At 40.6% G+C, this 15,250-nt stretch overlaps 1 protein-coding gene across 1 annotated transcript in view; it reads left to right on the top strand.

Moving 5' to 3' along the window:
- Nucleotides 1-12,553, top strand: part of zanl (zonadhesin, like) — a gene marked incomplete at both ends in the record, with an annotated part of 46,301 nt that extends 33,748 nt beyond the window's left edge. The window contains 27 exons of the mRNA XM_079838232.1: nt 56-197; nt 335-531; nt 629-767; nt 1,292-1,408; nt 1,525-1,649; nt 2,023-2,168; nt 2,976-3,119; nt 3,224-3,331; nt 3,440-3,609; nt 3,983-4,185; nt 4,318-4,459; nt 4,611-4,858; nt 4,959-5,136; nt 5,267-5,375; nt 5,502-5,596; nt 6,060-6,236; nt 6,519-6,721; nt 6,887-7,031; nt 7,841-8,082; nt 8,284-8,448; nt 8,626-8,753; nt 8,949-9,220; nt 9,435-9,643; nt 10,985-11,129; nt 11,691-11,938; nt 12,068-12,197; nt 12,333-12,553. Of these exons, the coding sequence (XP_079694358.1) occupies nt 56-197; nt 335-531; nt 629-767; nt 1,292-1,408; nt 1,525-1,649; nt 2,023-2,168; nt 2,976-3,119; nt 3,224-3,331; nt 3,440-3,609; nt 3,983-4,185; nt 4,318-4,459; nt 4,611-4,858; nt 4,959-5,136; nt 5,267-5,375; nt 5,502-5,596; nt 6,060-6,236; nt 6,519-6,721; nt 6,887-7,031; nt 7,841-8,082; nt 8,284-8,448; nt 8,626-8,753; nt 8,949-9,220; nt 9,435-9,643; nt 10,985-11,129; nt 11,691-11,938; nt 12,068-12,197; nt 12,333-12,553 (4,548 nt within the window). The remainder of the gene's footprint in view (nt 1-55; nt 198-334; nt 532-628; nt 768-1,291; nt 1,409-1,524; nt 1,650-2,022; nt 2,169-2,975; nt 3,120-3,223; nt 3,332-3,439; nt 3,610-3,982; nt 4,186-4,317; nt 4,460-4,610; nt 4,859-4,958; nt 5,137-5,266; nt 5,376-5,501; nt 5,597-6,059; nt 6,237-6,518; nt 6,722-6,886; nt 7,032-7,840; nt 8,083-8,283; nt 8,449-8,625; nt 8,754-8,948; nt 9,221-9,434; nt 9,644-10,984; nt 11,130-11,690; nt 11,939-12,067; nt 12,198-12,332) is intronic.
- Nucleotides 12,554-15,250: the final 2,697 nt, after the last annotated feature.

Below are 15,250 nucleotides of genomic sequence, written 5' to 3'. Positions count from 1 at the left end.
TGTATAAATTTAACCATATAAAAGATACTTACATATCTTAACTCTGTGTGTATAGGGTTTCTTCAAAGACTGTTTATTTGATGTGTGTGAGCTGGATGGAGCTCATTCTGCATTGTGCGAAGCAATAGAGTCGTACGTCAACGAATGTCAGGACCGTGGCGTCACAATTGGACCCTGGAGAAACAGCACCTTCTGTCGTATGTCTGAAAAAATACATATTCCTAAACCATAAACTCTAACAAAAACTGCCGACATCAATGGCTTTTACTATTTCTCATACTGTCAGATAGAGTGAAGTTTATGATTAGCACTAACACACGTTCTTCCTCTCTAGCTCTGAAATGCCCACCCAACAGCCATTTTGAATCATGCGCCCCAATTTGCCAACCGTCCTGCAACCCAATTCCACCAAATCAGTGCACTGGGCCTTGTTCTGAAGGATGTGTTTGTGACCCTGGATACATCCTCAGTGCTGGCCAGTGCGTAAAAGAAGACACATGTGGCTGCAGGTATAATGGACAGTATTATCAGGTGAGGAAACTGAATTTGGTTTAGTTTAGAACAGCAATGGTTTGTTATAGTATTTTTCATCAAACTAACATGATATTTCCTCTCTGTATGGTTTTAGCCAGGTGAAGAGTTCTACACCAAGGACTGTGACCTACTGTGTAAGTGTGACCCCCCATTCGTTACCTGTAGTGCTGCTGACTGTCCACCAATGGAACAATGTGGAGTACAGGATGGCGTAATTGGGTGTTACCCAGAAGGTGAGTGCCATAATAGGGTAAACTCAGTAAATGCATTTTCATTCCTGTATCATCCATTCATCCATCCATCCAATTTCAGTCAAGGTAAAACAATAATTTGTCTTTTTAAAATAAATGTCTGACTGAAAACCATACTAGTCCAGTTTTTGCATTATTAGCTAACGGTTTAGATGCAATTATAGCTCAGCTTTGTCCAGCATGTATATGCATTAATAAGACAACAACTGATCTCATCTTTGTGTGCTGACTCTGAAAGACAGATGTTATTTGTAATAAATCCTTCTTAATATTTAATTACGCATTGCTTTATGTATATTCGGCTAGACATGGAGACTGTAGCTTGACTATGTGTGTGAACTTACTTTATATAAAAGCATGGTAGTAGGATGTTGTATTACATGCAAACAGATTATAACATCACAACAAGTTTTCATTGTTTACAAAACGTCTGATAATATCCTATTGCACTTTATACAAACCTTAGATTAAAAATACTTAATCGTTCTCTTTTGGCAATCCCCCAGGATCTCAAGACTGTATTATCTCTGGTGACCCTCATTATAACACCTTTGATGGCAAATACTACAGCTTCATGGGCACTTGCACCTACACTCTGGCCCGCACATGTAAAAACAACACTGGTAAGCAATGGCCAAAACCGTGTTAAAACTATCCACAACAGCACATCAGCAGAGTTTAAATAATCCAAGTGTACAGCTTTAAAATAACTTTACTTTCCTCTCTCCTCGGTCTGCAGGCCCCTGGTTCTCCATAGAGGGTAAGAATGAAGAGAGAGGAATTTCTGGCGTTTCTTACCTGAGGAAACTGTACGTGACTGTTGATGGTGTCACTGTGACAATGATGAAAAACAGGAAAACTCTGGTCAGTATCCACAGCAGCTGCCATCATTAAACCACCATTAAAATCACTCTGTAATCTTGATATAAATAATTGAGATTTTAAGTCAACCACTAAAATATATTTTAGTCTCTCTTATATTATAATATATGGGATTAAGTAAATTCACACAATAGTTTTAGACGCTCCTCTTATCTTTCAATTATTTCAGTTGTTGCTAATCTATTTATAATCACATTATCCATTTGGACACCATTATCCACTCTGTCCATTTTCATTTCCTCAAGAATAATCTTTTCTCTACAACAAAATAAAAAAAATCCCACAGTTCTTCTAGTCAGAGCTAACATTATTCTTCAGTCCATCTCTATTGTTTATCTCTTTTTCACACATCTAGGTAAATGGACTCAGGGTGTCCCTCCCCCACTCCCCATCTCCACTCATTTCTCTGTCTCTTGCTGGCCAATATGTAATCCTCACAACTTCGTTCGGCCTGGAGGTGAAGTGGGACGGCAACCATTACGCCAAGATCTCTGTTCCCAGGTACTGAAACTCTGAAAACAGCCTCATTGGAATATATAAACAGTACATCACTGACCGTTGTCAGTGTTATTTGTCAGGAAACACTAAGACCCACCATGATTCTGCAAATGAAGATCTTTTAAATGAAATCGGAGAGCTTTGTGTCCCTCCATTGACAGCCTATGCAACTACCGCTATCAAGCACCAGAAATATAGTAATGACATCATCAAAGTAATCCATGTGACTCTAGTGGTCTAACCTGGTTATGAAGCGAGGAAAATGCTTTGTTTGCACAAAAAATATAATTTTGTTTGCACAAAAAAACCCATCATTTACTACTTTATTTATAAAACATGAATCCCCAATGCACGTTCACGTAGCAACGTCCGCTCTAGCGTCAACACGCATGCATCATGGCACTCTCTTGAATGTGGAGATACATATTTTGTAAATAAAGTGGTAAATTATGTTTGCTAAAATAAGTGTAGCTTCAGAAAATTGAGGCTAAACCTCTGGAGTCGCATGGATTACTTTAATGATGTCTTTACTACCTTTCTGGTACTTGATAGTCGCGTAGGCTGTCAATTGAGGGACAGAAAGCTCTTAAATTTCATTAAAAAGATCTTAATTTGTGTTTCGAAAATGAACAAAAGTCTTCTGGGTTTGGAACGACATGAGGATGAATAAATGATGACAGAATTTTCATTTTTAGGTGAACTGTCCCTTTAAGGGTTATAGGACTTAAAAAGTCAAAAAGCATCTCTGAGGAAATTAACATCTTTACATCAATCTCTCTCTCTTTGTTCCTCTCGCTCTCATTTTATCAGTTCCTACTATGACCAGATGTGTGGCCTGTGTGGAGACTACGATGGAAACCCCAACAATGATTTCACTAAGCCAGATGGTTCCCAAGTCGACAGCTCAAATCAGTTTGGTGACAGCTGGCAAACTGATGAGGATGAGGATGCAACGTCAGTACCTCTTACTTTTCTTCATTTTATCTACTGCACATGCAGCACAATGTTTTGAGGATTAGGTCGACTTCATATGTTCAATGATGATGTTGTGTTTTCAGGTGCAAGCCTGACCCTGGACCTCAACCACCCTGTGATCCTGTGCTGGAGGGTGTGGTGTCAAACCCAGATAACTGTGGGAGAATAACTGACACAACTGGACCTTTTAGGTTAGGACTTGCCAAACTATGAACGTTCCAAATTCTGCTAAAAAACAATGTCAAAAGACTTTTAGTGCTTAACCATTGTACACTTTCTCTTACATTTGCTCCTCACAGGGACTGTATAAGTGTGGTGGACCCGTTGCCTTTCTTCCAGAGTTGTGTTTTTGATATGTGCCGTTATCAAGGGCTGCAGCAGGTCCTTTGTGACCAGCTTCAAGCTTACACTGATGCTTGCCTGAGTGCAGGTGCACCTGTCTATCAGTGGAGGGAGCCAGACTTCTGCCGTGAGTCATACTTTTTTATATAATAAAGCAGCAATATTTGGCAACTTACATTCATGCAAGTGTAACATTTCATATTCCCAGTAGTGAAGCCAGCTTTCAACTCTCTCTAATGCACAAAATTAATTATTGAAGTAAATGCAGTTCATGAGGTTGGAATAGGACAGCTAGAGTTGAACACTTACGTTAACTTTTGCCTGATTGTTTTTATTATTTATGAGGCTTTTATGCCTTTAATGGCCAGAGTGGTGGAGACAGGAATGCCGTCACTGAGGGAAGAGGACATGGGCTGGGAAAAGACATACTCCACACTGCATCCCCACTTCAGCCTTAATGTCACAGTCAGTTACTGATGCTTTACCCCATTTTTCTACAGCTCTGGTATGTCCTCCAAACAGCCATTACTCCATATGTGTGAGCTCCTGTCCAGAGACATGTCTGGGTATCAATGGACCACCGGGCTGCAGTGAGAAGTGTGTAGAGGGATGTGAGTGCGACCCTGGCTTCATCCTCAGTGACAACAAATGTGTTCCTGTAAAAGACTGCGGCTGTGTGGACCCCTCAGGCTCCTACCACCCGGTGAGTTTAAAACCAGGGCAGACCCATGGGGTTCTAGGGCCATGGACGAGATTATGAAAATGGGACCCACTGATGTAAAATTTGTCAAAATGTTGAGTTGACGCACATTCCTATCAATGTGGCCATGTTTAGGTGAATGAGAACTGGTATCTGGAGGGCTGTATGGAGAAGTGTACATGTGAGGGTGGAGGAACTATTCAGTGTTACAACACCAGCTGTCTTCCTACTGAGACCTGCCAACTTGAAGATGGAGACTATGACTGCAAACCACTTGGTAACAATTATAGTACTGGATTACACTTAGAACAGTTTTTTAGCATGTGCACTGGTATATTTGTTTACACATCTTATCAAATACACACAAGCTATTCTGCATAAACCTGTTGACACATGTAACTAATCTTTTTTTTTTTATCATATTTTAGGTACAGGCATTTGCTCTGTTTCTGGTGACCCTCATTATACCTCCTTTGATGATAAAGTACATCACTTCATGGGTGCCTGCTCCTACACTCTCACTAAGCCCTGTAATGAGACCTCCGGCTTGCCATACTTTTCTGTGGAGACACAGAACGAGCACAGAGACAATAATAAGAAAGTGTCTTATGTAAGATCTGTTATCATCAATGTCCACAACACAACGGTCATTTTGGGCAAGGGTCGCAAAGTTCAGGTGAGGGACATTTCTGAGATTTGTGAGCCCTAAATAACAGATTAGAGGAGATCAGAACTGTGGTGTATTTGTGAGCTTACCTTATTCCTACATCCTGCAGGTGAATGGAGTTCAGGTCACTGTGCCTGTCACACTTCCAAACGGTATTAAGATCTTCCTAAGTGGAAAATTTGTGGTGCTTGAGACAGACTTTGGATTGCGTGTCCGTTTTGATGGAAATCATCATGCAGATGTCACCCTGCCTTCCTCCTACAGCGGACTGCTATGTGGACTCTGTGGTAAAGATTGCAAATTCAACTCTCCCACTTTACTGATGTTTATAATGAAGACTCAAGAGCTACTTTATACTGCTACTAACCAAATATGAATATTCTTATGATTTATTTAAATAATGATTATATATTACAGGAAACTATAATGGTAATCCTAAGGATGACAACATCAAGCCAGATGGAAAGCCAACCGACAGCACCAATGAGCTTGGAGAGAGCTGGCAGGTGCCTGATGACAGACCTGAGTAAGTTAAAAGCATATTTGACCATGCATTGCCCCAATAATAGTAAATTTTTGTTCATTTTATTTATAAATATGCTCTTTTTATCATTGAAGCTTTAATCATTCATGCCTTTCCTATCTTGCACAGTTGTACTCATGGCGGAGGAGACATTGAATGTGATGACAAGATCCAGAGTGAAGCTCAGAAACCTACTAGCTGTGGCATGATCACCGATATAAATGGTGGGACATACACTCAAACATACATTTTAAAACACTTTTAAACACAATAAAACTTTTAAAAGGCTTTATCACAATTTTAAAAAATCTGTTCTATTTTTATGAATTATAATCAAATATAAAAAAATTGTCACCGCAACATTTCTCATCTTCATTTAGTTTAACTTCATGTACTAAAATAACGGAATTTAAACCTGAAAAAAATAATGGGAAAAAAACTCAGCATCTGAAAAATAATATACAAATAAAAACTCATAATTCAAAATATGAATAAAAACTATAATAGAATCTGAATGATTCTAAAACAAATAACACTGCCAGGGACCTGAACATCAAGAGTAAAGTGTACAAGAGTCCTCATTCTGCTCTATTTATGCTTTATATTCCAGAACATCTGTTTTATAGGGCTGTTCTTGTGACACCTGTTTTGTGCACCATTAAAGCCTAGTCATCATTCTTTTCCCAGGAATCTTCAAGCCATGTCATGCAGTGGTGCCTCCCAATTCTTACTTTGAGAACTGTGTGTTTGATCAGTGTGGCACCAGTGGCGCCACAGTGGCACTGTGCCAAGCTATTCAAAGCTATGCTGACCTGTGCGCTCAAGCTGGGGTGCCAATTAACTGGAGAAATAACACCTTCTGCCGTAAGTGTTTGAGCCCTACAGGCATTCTGTAAAGTGCCCTTTGAAACCTGCTATTAACTGTATCCTGGTATTCTTTTTATGACTTTGTAGTGTGCACCCTTCAATTAGGGAACCATCAATAGGTGCTCTTAATCCATTTTGTTTCTAAAGTGGCTAAGTTAAAACAGTTGTACTTTTGTCTGCCCATAGCCTCCAGTTTCTCGTCTATCCGTTTCCCAGTATTTTCATTCATTGTTCTCCTCTGTTCACTGAACACCACTCCTTTATTTCCGTTTCTCGCAGCTATTAAATGTCTGGTTGGTAGTCACTATGAGCCATGTGGTACAGCGTGTCCAGCCAGTTGTCAGGACCCTGGATCTGAAAGCACCTGTACTGAGCCCTGTGTTGAGGGATGCGTTTGTGACCCTGGTTTTGTCCTCAGTGGAGACGAGTGTGTGCCCTTCAGTGAGTGTGGTTGCACCGACAGAGACAACAACTACAGGCCTGTGAGTGGTTCTTTAAAAGATTCAATTCAACTTTTACTTCTGTTTTCAAGTCACAAAAAGATATTAAACAATATAAATAAAACTGTATAGTTTAATTCACTTTGTTTTTGTTTCTAGTTTCCTTTGTGCAATCAAATGATTCATTCCTATCAATGTGTTTTTCAGGTTGGAGACAGCTGGTTCACAAAAGATGACTGCACAGAGCGCTGTGTCTGTTCACCCTTCAATACCGTGACATGTGAGGCATGGCAATGCGGTCCTGCTCAGGAATGTAAGGTCAATGAGGGTCAGCTGGGCTGTGTGAACACAGGTACATACTCTACTAATACTCTATCTATCTATCTATCTATCTATCTATCTATCTATCTATCTATCTATCTATCTATCTATCTATCTATCTATCTATCTATCTATCTATCTATCTATCTATCTATCTATCTATCTATCTATCTATCTATCTATCTATCTATCTATCTATCTATCTATCTATCTATCTATCTATCTATCTATCTATCTATCTATCTATCTGTCTATCTATCTGTCTATCTATCCGTGTATCTATCATCTGTTCATCCATCCTTCAATCCATCCATCCATCTGTGTATCCATCCGTCTGTGTATCCATCCATCCATCCATCCATACGTGTATCTTTTTATCCGTGAATCTATCTATCCATCCATACATCCATGGATCTATCTTTCATCTATATATCCATCCATCCATCCATCCGTGTATCTATCTATCCATCCATCCATCCGTGTATATTTCTATCTATCTATCCATCCATCCATCCATTTGTGTATCTTTCCATCCGTGTTTCTATCTATCCATCCATCCGTGTATATTTTTATCTGTGTATCTATCTATCCATTCATCCATCCATCCATTCGTGTATCTTTCTATCGGTGTATCTATCATCCATCCATCCATCCATCCATATGTGTGTCTTTCTATCTGTGTATCTTTCTATCCGTGTATCCATCCATCCATCCATCCATCTGTGTATATATCTGTCTGTATTTGTCACTTTGGATAAATCTTCTGCTAAATGAATAAATATCAAATCTGTCTGTCTATCTAACATCTTTATAATACACACTAACTGGCCTTTTTTGCAGGAGTGGGCATTTGCCACATTGCTGGTGATCCTCACTACTACACCTTTGATGGGATCATGCACACCTTCATGGGCACCTGCACTTACACGCTGGTGGCGATATGCAACATCTCTATGGTGACACCCTTCGCCATTGTGGCCAAGAACGAAGAACGCGGCCAACCAGAAGCTTCGTATGTTCGCTCTGTGACCGTGCACCTCCCCACTGCCAACATCACCATCAGCAAGAATGGAAGAGTACTGGTGAGTGTCTGAGAAGGAAAGATGAAGAGATGGAGTAGTGGTTTTAACTAGGTTACATTTGCATCTCTGCTTCTGATTAGACATTGTGAATAGCAGTGAAATATAGCATAATATAATAGATAAGATTCTAATCAAAATGTATTCAGTGATATTGCGCTAAATCTCTGGCCTGTACTCTCTTTTGTTTTCTCCACCGACTAGCTGAATGAACGCAGGATAAAGACCCCCTACGACATCACTGTAGCCAAGGCACGGGTGTTTACCAGTGGAGTAAACACCATACTAGACACTGACTTTGGCCTGATTGTGAAGTTTGATGGGGTGCACCATATTGAGATCACAGTGCCTGGAGACTATTTTAACAAGGTATGAAACAACACAAAAACAAAACTAAAACATACTTTATATTTGTACTAAATGTATTCTTTTGATATTAATAAACCAGACGGTTCGCTTTTTGTCAGAATATCTGAATTGCATTAAAGTATTTTCACAAGAAGTAACACTCACTGCTTTTCCTTTCCTTCAACAATTTTATTATAGGTGTGTGGAATGTGCGGTAACTACAACGGCAATTCATCTGATGATAACTTGATGCCTGATGGTAAACCGGCCGAAAATGCCATTGAACTTGGTAACAGCTGGAAAGCAGAGGGAGACAGTGATCCTGGGTGAGTGTTAGATTATTTGGTTTCTCTAAGCACCTCTCCATAAAACAGAAATAAACACACCTAGATAGATAGCAGCATTATAGATGCACTTATGACACTTATGAATTTGAGGCATCATGGTGAAAAGAGTGTAGAGTTTCACTTGTTTTCATTTTGCTGTTGTATTCATCTGTTCCTTTGTTCCTCCATCCGCAGCTGCAAACCTGATCCACGACCAGAAGACAAACCTAACTGTGACGAGAATGAGGAAGAAATCTATAAGTCACAGTGCGCAGCGTCGATCCTGTCTGATCTCTTCAAGCCCTGTCACTCTCTCATTCCTCCAGAAGCATTCCTGGGGAACTGTGTCTATGACATGTGCGAATATGATGGCATGCAGTCGACTCTGTGCGATAACGTTGAGGCTTACGCCCAGGCCTGTCATAGCGCTGGAATCACGATCAGCTGGAGGAACAACACTTTCTGCCGTAAGTGAAAGAAGAGATGTGCTGAGAATGTTATGCTGAGCTGGATGACAGGAGGAATAATCATTTGGCTAGAATATAAAGATTCTCCATTGATAACCTCTAGACTATATATATAAATATTAATGAATATTTTTGTCCCTAAATATGTCAGAGAATCATTGTCATTTAAATTAAATGCATCATACCTATTTCCTTTGTGTGTTTTTATCTCCAGCTCTCCCATGCCCACCAAACAGTCACTATTCTGAGTGCACAGCACCATGTCCTCCTACATGCGCAGATCTCTTCCCCGTATTCTGCCCATTACCACCCAATAGCTGTGTTGAAGGCTGCCAGTGCAATGCAGGCTTTGTGCTAAGTGATGGCAAGTGTGTTCCCCTCTCAAGTTGTGGATGTGTTGACAGCAATGGAGAGTATCATGATGTGAGTAAAGCTTTGGGGCAAAAAAAAAAAAAAAACAACAACCAAAAATCAGCTTTCCTTAAAGGGATAGTTTACCCAAAAATGTTGTCATAATTGACTTACCCTCTTGTCTGGTTATCACCAGACCAAGCTCAATTTAAGATTGAACATTGGTCTGGGGAGTCTGCTATGTATTTTCTACTGCACAAGAGGCGTGATAAACGAGCATAAATTAAATGACTGTATGCAATTGGATAGTCCTTCAACCAATCAGACCACAAGAGGTGTGATAAACGAGCATAATTCAAATGACTCTGTATACAATTGTAGAGTCCTTCAACCAATCAGACCACAAGAAGCGTGATCAACGGGCAACGACCCATCGCTTCTCTATCCGTCATCGTGTTAAACCCGCCAATAGAGCGCCAGGTGGATAAGCCAGTCTGTGATTGGTTCGGGCAAAAGTGTAACAGAAGCAGTAGAAATGAATGTACAACCTGACTGAGTTGCAGGGCGAAATCGCCGGCAGATCAGGCTGGGTTTACCCAGTCTACTTACCCTCATGTTGTTCCAGACCTGTATGAGTTTCTTTCTTCTGAACACAAATGAAGATATTTTAAAGAATGTTGGTAATCAGACAGTTGATGGTAACCATTGACTTCCATAGTATGTTTTTCCCCTACTGGAAGTCAATGGATACCGTCAACTGATTGATAACCAAACATTATTTAAAATACTTTCTTTTGAGTTCAACAGAATAAAGAAACTCATACTGGTTTGGAGCAACATGAGGGTGAGTGATGACAAAATGCTAATTTTTGGGTGAACTGTCCCTTTAATACTAGGATGCCTGCTATGACGGTTGACTGAAATATTGAGATGCTACACTATTGTTAAAACGTTTTTGGTTAGTACATTTAAAAAAAAAAAAGAAAATTAATGCTTTTATTCAGCTATTGCACATAAATGTCCTCAAAATTGAAGTTACATTTTTTATAATGTTACAAATGATTCTGAACGTTCCATTCCTCAAAAAATTCTGAAGGCAATTATTGTAATTATTTCCACAAAATTAAGCAGCACAACTGTTTCTTGTTTGAGTAATGATGCTGAAAATTCAGCTTTGCCATCACAGGAATAAATTACATTTACTGTTTTTTTTTTTTTTTTTTAATCAAATAAATACAGCCTTGGTGAACCTTCTAAGAGACTTCTTTCTAATATTTAAAAATCTTACCGACCCCAAACTTTTGGACGATAGTGTAAAGACTTCTATTCTTCAAAACTCGCATTATTGAAATCATTCTAAATGAATAATGTGCAAAGACATGATGTAGCAGTAATTCCTGGTATACATTTCAGGTGGGAGATTCATGGATAACTGACCACTGCGAAGAGAGGTGCAGCTGCAGCCTTGGAGGAGTGCTGACCTGCTCGTCCTTTGAATGCAATGAAAACTCAATCTGTGATCTTAACAGCAATGGAGACCGTTACTGCAAACCTGAGAGTGAGTTTTACAATGCGAAACACTAAGAATGAGGGAAAAATATCATAATGTGCTTAATTCAGACCATCAGGGTTGAAGATTTTTTTTTACACATTTTGTGTGCTAGTCTTGTCAAATATAATATTTAAATATGTACATATGCATATAGCAACATTGCTATATCACACCCAAAAATAATGGCATTATGGACAGCTAGCTACATTATACAGCAAGGATGACCAAGGTTTTTGGAGTTTAATGACTGGGCCTGCTGGGCATTTAAAGAAATGTATTATGTTAGACCCTCTAGAACAGGGGTGTCCAAACTCGGTCCTGGAGGGCCGCTGTCCTGCAGAGTTTAGCTCCAGCTTGCCTCAACACACCTGCTGGAAGTTTCTAGTATGCCTAGTAAGACCTTGATTAGCTGTATCAGGTGTGTTTAATTGGGGCTGGAGCTAAACTCAGCAGGACAGTGGCCCTCCAGGAGCAGGATTGGACACTCCTGCTCTAGACAGTTTCCAGATTCATCTTAATGTCCACCTCAGGAAGGACCTAACTCCAAACCTCTTTTATTCCTCATAGAATTCGATGACTGCAATATTGCTGGGGACCCTCATTATCGAACCTTTGACAATTACAATCACCACTACCAAGGAGCGTATACCTATGTATTAACACAAGGAGACAATCTGCCAAACTCCCTCACCCCTTTCAGGGTCCGCGGCAAAAACCAAAGGCAGGGAGGTATCAGTCGGGTGTCCCTCCTGCACGAGGTCTATGTGGACGTGTACGGCATTACTGTTCGCATACAACAGAAGAAGAAAGTGCTGGTGAGAGAATCATGGGACATGTAGTCAGTCCTAATAACTGTATCTAACAGGCTTTCAAACCACTGTGGATTACACTATATAGTAAAATACCACATCATAGAAGTCTTCTGCATTGTTTTCCTCCACCAGGTCAATGGCGAGAAAGTTGGTCTACCGTACAGTCCTGTACAGGGAGTTAGCATAAAAACGAAGTCTCGCTTTGTTATGCTCACAACTGACTTTGGCCTTTCTGTGCGCTTTGATGGCAATTCCCAAGGAGGTACAAGACCCAATCTCAAACTCAAAATGAACATAACACAATTTATCAAGGATTTGTTATGCCTAGCGTGCTTATTTTTTGAAGCATATAATTACAAACACTCTCTCTCTCTCTCTCTGTTCCTCTCACCTAAAGTGGTGAGACTGCCTAGTGTATACAGATCTCGTGTGCTCGGTCTGTGTGGTAATTATGATGGACGCACCAGTAATGAATACACAAAACCAGACGGCACAGTTACGCGCAACCTCAATGAGTTTGGAGACAGCTGGAGAGTAACTGACAAAGATGGGGCGAGTCTTCGTACCACATCCCTACCGAAGATGGTGCACCTGCAGAAGTACGAGAGACTCAACTGATCTGTTATGCTATGCATTATAAATCAGCTGGGATTTAAATTCTCATGAAGTTCACCCTAACCATATAAACTAACCTGAAATGAATCATCTGAATGTATCCTACTCCTAAACCTCCTGTCTTTGTGATTAGGCGTGAAGTGGAGGCCGATCCAGATTCAGGGTTTGACACTACCGGCTGCACAAATGCTCAGCTGGCCGAGTTGAACGGGAATCAACAGTGCGGGGCACTCAGTAACCCTGATGGTCCTTTCGCTGCCTGTCATGCTGTGGTTGCTCCAAACGTGTTCCAGGAGTGAGTAATGCGTGCATGTTTTTGGTGTGAGGGTGTGTAAACTCTAGTGACTGTGTGAGTTCATTTCCTGAGCTCAGAGAATAACGCAATGTGTAGTGGGTGTGTATTGCACTAACTCTGAATGAGATCATGTGTATGTGCATTGTTTGATTGAGATAAACTTGTGATTTGTGGATGTTCTTCATCACTATGTGTGTGTGCATCGCAGGGACTGTGTGTTTGACCTGTGCGCTGAGCAGGGCAGTGAAGTGCTGCGCTGTGAAAGTTACGCCGTCTACGCTCGGGCTTGCCAAGAGGAGGGTGTCAAATTAGGGCTATGGAGACAAGAGCTGAAGTGCGGTATGACAAAAAAATAAATTACACAATGCAGACTTTATCCTGAATGTAGCACACACCACCTTTCCAAAAGTTTAGGATCAGTAAGATTTTTTCCCCCACAAAAATATTATATAAAGCGTCACAACTGTTTTCAACATTGATAGTAAAAATGTTTCTTTAACGCCAAATCAGCATATTAGAATGATTTCTGAAGGATCATGTGACACCGAAGACTGGAGTAATGATGCTGAAAATTTGCCATTACATTTTAAAATATATTAAAATATTTTAAATTGTTAAAATAATGTACATTTGTACTGTTTTACTGTGTTTTTGTTAAATAAATGCAGCCTTTGTGAGCATAAAAGACTTCCTTTAAAATATATTGAAAAATCTTACCGACCCCAAACTTTTGAATGGTGTATATAAAAAACTGTAACCATGTTTCCACTTTCGCATGTACTTTCACTCACATACGCAATTCACACATTTATTTGTATAGCGCTTTCCTGATCGTGTGTTTGTAATCACATTCAGGTCTGCAATGTGGGGCCAACAGCAACTACTCCCTCTGTATGACTCCATGCCCGGCGTCCTGCGCAGATCTGGCGGCTCCTTCGGAGTGCGAGATAACCGCGTGTGTGGAGGGATGTGTGTGCTCCTCTGGCTTTGTCCTGAGCGACCAAGACTGTGTGCCTTACAGCCAATGTGGATGCACGTACCTAAATCGCTACTATCTGGTGAGGATCTTGATGCATATAAAATACAACAGGTTAAAGGGTTACTTCAGTGATTTAGCATTAAGCTTTGCATCAGTAGAAACCCGGTAGTATATTCGAATTATGGTACTTTCCCCCCTCATGTCCCCCTGAGACGAGAGAATTATGCATTTTATTTCTGGAAAAAATCCTCAGATGACGCAAATATCGTCATTTTGCGTCATCTGAGGATTTTTTGGCCAGAGCTTAAAGACTACAGCCAGTAGTAGGAGCTAGTTCAGCGTTTTCAACCCGCCCACAGGGGTGGGATCTCACTCACACTCACTCACAGAATGTAAATGTGCTCGGCCTCTGGCATTCATAATGGAGCGATGCAGAGCAAAGTGAGTGTTTCAACTTTTCAATGAATTCCTATGAAAGTTTAGCTTCCATATGCGATCTGAAAACGCGCCAGACTGCACACGTGCCGGGAATGACTGTCGCACTTACCTCAGCTCTTCGCGCGTGATGAATGAAATCTGACTACTGCTACGTTCGTGCCGTGACTTTCGTTCGGCTCACTCACACTTTATTGAAAAGACGCGTTCAGTTTTTAATTGTAGCGTCTATTCTCTAACTGAACGAAATAATTGTATTACTATAAAAATCAAAACGACGGTGGGGTGGAGCCGCGGTGGGCGAGAGATGTAACCAGTGGCCGTGGCTTTGGGAGTGGCCTCGTTGGGCAGCGAAGTAAGTGCATTCTGGGAGTTGTTGTCTTTCATCAACATGAGACAAAAATACATTTTCTGTCTTTTTTCATTCTAGAAGGCACCAAATTCAAAAATAATTTCACATTTCTACTACATAAATGACCCAGTTTAAATACACATTCATCTTCCCAGCGCTGAAGTATCCCTTTAAAGGTTATGATGTAAAATGAACACTGATCATGTTTCTCTGTACCCTTCCACACGCAGCTCAAGGAGACATTTGTGACAGAAGATTGTTCACAGAGTTGTGAGTGTACTACAACTGGTGCTGTGTGTCAAACGAAGGGCTGTAGAGACAACGAGGTCTGCACTGTGTACGAGACTCAACGCGACTGTTATGAAGGTGAGCTTATGATTGACATTACTTTATTCTTAAAGTATTTTATCAAGTGAAAGTGAAAAGTGAAGTGACGTGTAGCCAAGTATGATGTGCTCTGCATTTCACCCATCCAAGTGCGCACACACAGCGAGTTTTGTGAACGCACACACACACTGTAAACACACACACCTTTTGCGCACGGGGAGCAATTGGGGTGACTTGCTCAAGGGCACCCCCAGTTGTGGGTAATGAGAGTGGAAGAGAGCGCTGTTCATTCACTGCCCCCACCTACATTTC

This window comes from Gobio gobio (assembly GCF_949357685.1).
Source record: "Gobio gobio genome assembly, chromosome: 2".
Lineage (NCBI taxonomy): Eukaryota > Metazoa > Chordata > Actinopteri > Cypriniformes > Gobionidae > Gobio > Gobio gobio.
Note: the sequence above shows the minus strand (reverse complement) of the source record. Positions and strands in the feature narration are given on the sequence as shown.